Source organism: Elaeis guineensis, chromosome 11 (genome assembly GCF_000442705.2).
Source record: "Elaeis guineensis isolate ETL-2024a chromosome 11, EG11, whole genome shotgun sequence".
NCBI classification, from domain to species: Eukaryota; Viridiplantae; Streptophyta; class Magnoliopsida; order Arecales; family Arecaceae; genus Elaeis; species Elaeis guineensis.
Window position 1 is genome coordinate 104825531 of NC_026003.2, and position 8533 is coordinate 104834063.

General features: G+C 38.7%; 1 protein-coding gene across 2 annotated transcripts; it reads left to right on the plus strand.

Annotated features, from left to right (window-relative positions):
- The first annotated feature begins 6134 nt into the window (after positions 1-6134).
- On the plus strand, positions 6135-7942 carry LOC140852491 (uncharacterized). Of its 2 annotated transcripts, XM_073245717.1 has the most exons (5): positions 6135-6310; positions 6407-6645; positions 6771-7157; positions 7253-7336; positions 7417-7942. In XM_073245717.1, exons 3-5 carry the CDS (start codon positions 7116-7118, stop codon positions 7852-7854), a joined length of 564 nt encoding a protein of 187 aa, XP_073101818.1. In that variant the 5' UTR covers positions 6135-6310; positions 6407-6645; positions 6771-7115; the 3' UTR covers positions 7855-7942. The 2 variants fall into 2 exon arrangements, with proteins under 2 accessions (XP_073101818.1, XP_073101819.1); XM_073245718.1 differs by lacking the exons at positions 6135-6310; positions 6407-6645 and having other exon boundaries at positions 6665-7157.
- The last annotated feature ends 591 nt before the right edge of the window (positions 7943-8533 follow it).

An 8533-nucleotide genomic window follows, 5' to 3' on the forward strand; every position in this document is an offset into this window, starting at 1 on the left:
TTTTAAGTTAGGAGTTGAGTTCGATGCAATGGGTACTCACTACAAGAAATTTGATTTTTTGCGATGAAATTTTAGCGACGAAATATTTTTCGTCGCAAAAAAGTAGGCTTTTGCAATGAAATTTAAATTTCGTCCCCAAAAATTAGGTATTTGCGATGAAAAAAATTGTGTTGCAAAAAGTTATATCTTTTGCAACGAATTTTTTTTTTGTTGCCAGAAGTTCATTTTTAGCGACAAAATTTTTTTTTGTTGCAAAAAACAATTTTTTTGGCGATGAAATATCTTTTTTTCATAGTTAAAAATTTATTTTTTGCGACAAAAAAAAATTTTGTCGCCAAAAAATTATATTTTTTAAGACGAAATTGATTTTTCGTTGCTAAAAAAAAAGACTTTTGCGACCAATTTTATTTATATTTAGCGACGAAACTATTGCGTCGCTAAATTTTATTTTATTAAAAATTTTTTGAATATTTTGCGACGAAAATTTAAATTTCGTTGCTAGAATTGATTTTTAGCGACGAAAGTTTTTTCATCACAAAAAAAATTTTTTTTTGGCGACGAAAAAATTTTTCGTTGCTAAATTTTTTTTTGCGACGAAAATAGTTACGGCGCCAAAAATTGAATTTTTAGCGATGAAATATTTGTTTCGTTGCGAGAAACTTGATTTTTCGATCATTTGCGACGAAATTAAATTTTCGTTGCCAAAAATTAATCATTTGCGACGAAAATATTTTTGTTGCAAAAAATAAATTTTTTCGCGACAGAATATTTATTTTTAGCAACGAATTTATTTCGTCGCTAAATATTTTTTAATTAAAAATAAAACCTTTGATATTCTGCCCTAATTGAAGAAACCCGCTTGATCTCCCTCCCGGCCCGATCTCCATCACGGTCATCCAAATCTTCTCCCTCCCCGATCTCCGGCGACAGTCGTCGTTCCCCGATCGCCGGTCGTCCTTCCCGGTAAGTCCTCTCCCTCCCCGCCACCATCCTCTCTCTCTCTCCCTCCCCACCGCCGTCGAGCCCTCCCTCCCCGCCACCGTCGCCGCTCGAGCCCGCCCCCCGTCGCTGATCGAGCCCATCTCCCAGCTTGCCGGCCATCTCCCTCCCGCCTCGCCACCCTCTCCTCCACGCACCGAATCCTCCCTCTTCTCTGCCTCCTTCCCTCTGGTTCCCTCCAATCCGTCGAAACCCTAACCCTCCAATCCATAAAACGAAGGTGGCGGCCACCTCTCCTCCCTCCCTTTCCTCCTCCTTCCATACTTTCCTCCTATTCTTCCTCGCCGGCCGCCGCCGAAATGACTACCTCCTCCTCCTATTCTTCCTCGCCGGCCAAGGATAAGGCCCTCGTCGCCTCCAAATCCCTCCTCCACATCACCACCCCCGACAAGCCTGACGCCGTCCTCGCCTTCCTCCGCCGCCACGCCGGCCTCTCCCCCCGCCAGCTCCACGCCTTCATCCGCCGCCGCCACGCTGGCCTCTCCCTCCCTTTCTCAGTCTGTCTGGTTTTTTTGTTTTCGTAGGGCCGCCGCATCGCCGCCGGGCCGCCACCGCCGGGCCACCGCCGGGCCGCCACCGCCGATTGCCGCGGATTGTCACCATCACTGCTCACGATTGAAGGTGAAACCAATTTTTTAATTTATATATTTTTTTAATTTTTTTTAATAAATTTTAGTCATTAAAAATAATTATTTATTATTTTAGTAATTAGATATAATGTTAGATATAATTATTTGTTTGATATAATTAATTTTAATCATGATTTAAAAATATTTTTTAAATATTTTTTTTAATAATAATATATTAATTGTAGCATAAAAAATTTATAAGCCTTAGAATTTTCGTTCGAAGATAGCGTGCAAAAACCAATATTTTTTTTTATGAAAAAAATATTGGTGCTTTACACACTATTCTCGAATTGTCCTCGTGGACAGTTTGGGCACGTGAATGAATTTAATATTGCAACACATGTGCTTCTATATCGCAGAGTTTTGTCGGTATTTTCGATCATGTTCTCTGGATACATAGCACAATTTTAATGCTTGTGTATCTGGAGAACTGCGTCGAAATGCTGCTAAAATTTTTTTGGTATACAAGACATGTATTGCAATATTAAATTCTTACGTTCCTGAATGGAATAGGACCATCACCCTATAGGTAGGAGATATAAGGCGTTAGTCAACTATTATTACATAAAATTGATTGTATAGTTTGCATCATAAATATGTAGGTATGGATCGTGGTTGGATGTCTTTGCGTGATAAGTTCTGTCCCGAGTATATTACGGGTGTGACAACTTTTATGAATGTGGCGTCCAATCATACTAGAGAAGATGGGAAAGCTCGTTGTCCATGTCGTCGATGTAGGAATTTATTTTGGTGTACCTTATCGGACATTCAGAATCATTTATACGAACACGGTATAGATGTGACTTACAAGAGATGGACTTGTTATGGTGAAGATTTGCCGACTAGCTCGAACATGTTGTCCAGGAGTCCCATAAATCCGTCGTCAGTCGGTGGATCATGCAGTCGTGAAAGACAAACACTTGGTGAAGAAGATAGAGAAATTTTAGAGGATCTTTATCCGGAATTATTTGAAGTAAATGTAGAAGCGAGAGCAGAACATCAGCATTCCATTTCGAGACAAGAAGCTGAAGAGGATATTAATATATGTATAAATGATAGATTCGAGCATCTATTAAGAGATGCACAAAGTGATGTTTATCCTGGTTGTAAGAAGTACTCTCTGTTGTCCGCCGTAATAAAGTTATTACACATGAAGACACTTGGTAAGTGGTCAAACAACTCGTTTAATTGGTTGCTCAAATTTTTGAAGGACTTACTGCCAGAGGGAGAGTTACTTCCGTCAAGTCATTATGAAGCCAAAAAATTATTGAAAGGACTCGGTTTGGGAGTCGATGACTTGGGCCTACGCTGTGAAAAGATACATGTATGTCCGAATGATTGTGTTCTATTTCGGAAGGATAAACAAGATCTACAAGCATGTTCAATTTATCATTCAAGCAGATGGAAAGAAAGTCATGGTAAGGATAAGAAGAAAAAGAAAATACCATGCAAGATTCTGCGGTACTTTTCGATTACACCACGATTGCGTCGATTGTTCATGTCGAGGCATACTGCTTGTGACATGCGGTGGCATAAGGAGGTAAATAATATGGACGATGATGTCATGAGACATCCATCAGATGGAGATGCATGGAAACATTTTGATCGTGAACATCCATGGTTTGCAGCTGATTCACGAAATGTCAGGCTAGGGTTGGCAACAGACGGATTTAATTCATATGGTAATCTTAGTACTGCTTATAGTATGTGGCCTGTTATGGTATTTCCTTATAATTTACCACCATGGAAGTGCATGAAATCACCTTTTAATCTATTGGCCTTGTTGATCTCGGGTCCCCGTGCCCCTGGAAGAGACATAGACATATTTTTAGAGCCATTGATCGAAGAGTTACAATATTTGTGGGAAGAAGGATGCGAAACATATGATCATGTTGTAGGAGGCATCTTTCGTATGCATGCAGCATTGCTTTGGACAGTTAACGATTTTCCTACATATGGCGATATTTCTGGATGGTGTACAAAAGGGTATAAAGCATGCCCAACTTGTAACGATGATATTACATCGGACCGTATTTGCGGAAAGATTTGTTTTACCAGCCATCGACGTTTCTTGCCAGATGATCATAGATGAAGGAGAAGTCTTAAGTTCAATGGCAAGCATGAACGACGTGCGCAGCCAAGATTCTGGTCTACGGACAATATTTTAAATCAGTTACCAAACCCACAGGATGTCATATTTGGTAAGGGTCTGGCCAGTCAAGTAGGGGTGCGAACAAGTATCGAAAATTGGAGAAAAAAGAGCAAGTTGTTTGATCTTCCATATTGGAAAATGCTTCTTCTTCGACATAATCTTGACGTCATGCATATTGAAAAGAATATATTTGATAATGTATTTTATACCATTCTCAATATCGAAGGAAGAACAAAGGATACCGTGAAGGCTCGTCTTGACTTAGAGGATATGCGGATTAGAAAGGAATTACATTTGATTCGACGAGGGGATAGGCTGGTGAAGCCATTGGCATGTTATACACTGAATCGAAGAGAGAGAAATCAATTTCTTTCATATTTGAGATCAGTGAGGTTTCCTGATGGATACGCCTCAAACTTGAAATGGTGCATCAAGTCGAAAGATGGGAAGATCGTCGGGATGAAAAGTCATGATTGTCATGTACTTCTACAGCATGTGCTCCCAGTTGGTTTGCGTGGATTGTTACCGGATAATGTGTGTGATGCGTTACTTGATCTGGAAACTTATTTTCGAGATTTATGTGCGAAGACATTGAGATGAAGTCAGATCGACATATTGGAGAAGAAGATTATCATTACTCTCTGTAAGCTCGAGATGATATTCCCTCCCGCCTTCTTTGATATCATGGTGCATCTTTCTGTTCATCTTCCACATGAGGCTAGATTGGGTGGGCCAGTACATACAAGATGGATGTACCCAATTGAAAGGTAATTGCATGATATTGTAATATTTATTATTTATTATTGTATTCTTATTATATGTGATATCAATTGATAATTTATTGAATAGGGAGATGCGTGAATACAAAAGTGCCGTCACTAACAAAGCACGGCCTGAAGGTTCAATAGCAGAGGCACATGTTATGAATGAATGTCTGACGTTCTGCTCTATGTACCTTCGACGAGTGGAGACCAAATTTATAAGGCCACAGCGGAATATTGATGTTGACGAGATTCTGACCGATGGATTGTCCGTGTTCTCCAATGTTGCCCGACCATATGGTAAAAAAGATTTTCGAATGTTGACACCACAAGAAACGGATGACATGCATTGGTATGTGCTAAACAATTGCGAGGAGGTAGAAGCCTACATGATGTGAGTATATATATTTAATTTTTATTTGTTGATATATCAATGAATGCACGTGGACTCTAAATTAAAATATACATGGTATTACTGTATCACTTCAGAGAACACGAAAGTGAGCTCAGAAGAAGTAATCCTACATTAGCAGCGGCACGACATAGGAATCAATTCGCATCATGGTTTGACGAACGGGTAAGTTATGTTCATATTCATCCATGATTAAAAGTTTATTTATATAGTATTTATTTTGTCAAATTTAACCTGCTTATTGTTCTTTTAATTGTAGATAGCTCAGCTACGTATAGACAATCCTAACTGTATCAGTAATGACTTAGTTGCACTTGCACGAAAACCTGACAGACGTGTATCAGTATATTCAGCATGCATAGTTAATGGTGTGCGATTCTTAACGGAAGATCGCGATCGTGATCGAACCACACAGAATTGTGGAATAAGCGTGGAGGGCGAGCACAAGGGTGAAATAATAGATTTTTTTGGTGTTCTGCATGAGGTTATAGAGTTGAGATATAGTGGTCTTCGACGGATTGTGTTATTCAAGTGTCGATGGTATGACTTAGGACGACACAGGCCAATTGTTATAGATCCTCAACTCGTCAGTGTCCACACTGGTCATGTATGGTATGAAAGTGATCCTTATATTTTTGCAAAGCAAGCAAGACTAGTGTGGTATATTGATGATAACAAAATGAAAGAGCCTTGGCGAGTTGCAATAAGGGCTCAGCATAGGCATTTGTTTGATCCTGCACTTTTCACATGCCCGAATGATGAACATCTTGAGAATGAAGTCTGTGCAATTATTGAAAATGAAGCATATCAAATGCAAGCACCAGATAACATATTAGTGCCAGATGATACGATTGACATAGGACAATTACAAAGAGACGACTATGAACCTGAGGATGTTTCTATTGTTGGATCGTCGATAAGGGCACGGACACGAGCACGATCCAATAATGACTTCGTTAACGACAATGATGATAGTACTTCAGGGTCGAAGTCTTCTATGACTCCCGTCGAAGATGACTATATGGACACGAGTTCAGAATCTGAGAACAATAATTAATATGAATAAGTAATTCAATTTATTTTTTTTTATTATATCATGTAATACTTGAGTTTTTTTGATTACTTACTGATTTAAATTATTTTAATCATTGCAGCATCATGACTGGTCCTGGATGTAGACATTCACGGGGTAGGCAGCAGGCTCCGCTTGATGATACACATCCTCACTTTAGCATTTTGCATGATGAGTCAGAGGATTTAGATGAGACTCAGTTGCCCGAGTCCACAGAGCCGCCTAGTGCTCAGCCAGAGCTTGCCCAGCCGGAGGCCATGGTACCGCAGCATCATCCCCTTACAGGTACATCTCTATCAATTTATAAACCATATATATTTTTTTGTTATATGCATTTAGTGATACATGATATATGTTCATTTCATCAATTTTTACATGTAGGAACACAGCATCGACGTGCAGTGCGTGGTCCTAGTAGGGGTCTTGTTTTGGAAAAATATGTGCATACACACAATGAAAAACTGAAGGTACATATATTTCGAGATCATCCGGTTGGCACAGAGGCTAGTATCGTCGCAAATGAGATCAGTTTGTATATGTGGAATCATTTTCCGTGGGCTGCTGAAAGTTTCAAGCATGTAGCTCCTCGATACCGTGATGCTCTAGTCTCTCACATCAGGGTAAGAATTAAATTTGGATGTCTTGCATATCATTACATGATCCATATTATTTTTGGTTATATAAATAAATTTTTTATTATATGAATAATTTCATGTATTTGCTTTTTGGTATGATTACTGTGTAGGATAATATTGACTTCGAGGATTGCACTGACGAAGAAGTGACGGCATGTATTCTCAAAATGGCTGCAAATAGATACAGAGATCGGCGATGTAGGCTTCATAAATACTGCAATGAGCTGCAGGCGAAGGGGATTGATCCTGTGACCCAGCCATACAGAAATTGGGCTGGGTCTAGTGACGATTGGCGGTGGTTATGTGAGCATTTTGAAAGTGAGGCATTTCAGGTATGTCTAGTGTTCCAAGTTTTTTTAATTATGTTATGTCCTTTATTGGTTATAATTGTATGTATTTTGTAGCGACGATCAGAGGCGAATAAGGTGAATAGGAGCAAGATTGATTCTATTCACATGCAAGGAAGTGCCTCTTTTGCACAGGGAATGAAGAGGATGGTACGTAACTACATTTGCAATCATACTTTGTAACTTTTTATTAAATATTTACATTATTTTGATATCTTTTTTTTCTTTTTTTTTTTTTTGAACAGGGACTATCCGGAGTCGACGCCTATGCTAAATTCTATCAAAACAAGAGTGGCGAGTTCGTGATCGAGGAGGCGAGGCAGCGTCATGTAAGTATCATTACTCTACATTTTGAATACTTTTAAAGAGTTTGAAAAAAATTTATGATTTTATTTGGTTTATTGTGAAGGAAAAAATGTTAGAATTGAGAGAGCAGACGACGAGGGAGGTGGGATCTGATGGTGATACTGGATCGCAGCAGGTTTGTTTGATGACAGATGATACGATTTTGGATACCGTCCTCGGGCGGCAGCTAGGATCTGATCATAGCATGCGGTCCAAAAAATCACGCAGTTCGTCATCCGACCGGTCTGATGATGCATCGGTGCCAGAGGCAGTTAGGACATCCATGAGCATGATGCAAGATCAGATTAGTTACTGGATGAATCGTAGTCAGACGCTCGAGAGGATCGTAGCTGCGGTGGCGGGACGGCTCGGTATTGATGCTTCTGAGTTAGCACCTCTACAGTCACATGATGCCGCCTCTGCACCACCATCGCGACACGTATCGGGTCAGGGATCGACGCCTGGAGGAGGGAACGAGGCCAATGAGTCAGATCATACTTAGTTTGTACTTATTTTAAATTTAAAATGGTGTATGGACTTATATTTTTGTATATGACAAAGATGGTTATGAAACTTTTTGTTATTTGAAATTGGTCTTTTGACTTAGAATATTTTTATTGTGTTAACATACTGTTTATTTAAAATATGTTTGATCAGATAATTTGTATTTGAGCAGGTTTTTTTGGAAAATTAATAAAAATTTTATTTTTTATCCAAAATTTATTTTAGCGATGAAATATTAATTTCGTCGCAAAAAAAATTTGTGAACCCAAAAAAGTAAAACATTTATTATTCATTGCGATGAAATTTTTTATTTCGTTGCTATTTTTGCGACGAAAGTCTTAGTTTCGTCGCTAAAAATTATAACTTTTTGCGACGAAATTTTTATTTCGTCGCAATTATGGCGACGAATATTTTTATTTCGTCATCCTTATAGCGACGAAATTATTATTTCGTCACCATTATAGCGACGAAATTTTTTTTTCGTCGTAATTTTTGCGACAAAATTATTTCGTTGCTATTTTTGCGACGAAAAAAAGTTTCGTCGCTAAAAATTTAAACTTTTTGCGACGAAATTTTTATTTCGTTGCAATTATAGCGACGAAATTATTATTTCGTCGCCCTTATAGCGGCAAAATTTTTTATTTCCTCGCCCTTTTAGCGATGAAATTTTTATTTCG

Coding starts and splice junctions, on each gene's coding strand:
- LOC140852491 (XM_073245717.1), top strand. CDS start 7,116: ATGCAAGGAAGTGCCTCTTTTGCACAGGGAATGAAGAGGATG. Junction 7,158..7,252: donor CACAGGGAATGAAGAGGATG/GTACGTAACTAC, acceptor TTTTTTGAACAG/GGACTATCCGGAGTCGACGC. Junction 7,337..7,416: donor AGGAGGCGAGGCAGCGTCAT/GTAAGTATCATT, acceptor TTTATTGTGAAG/GAAAAAATGTTAGAATTGAG.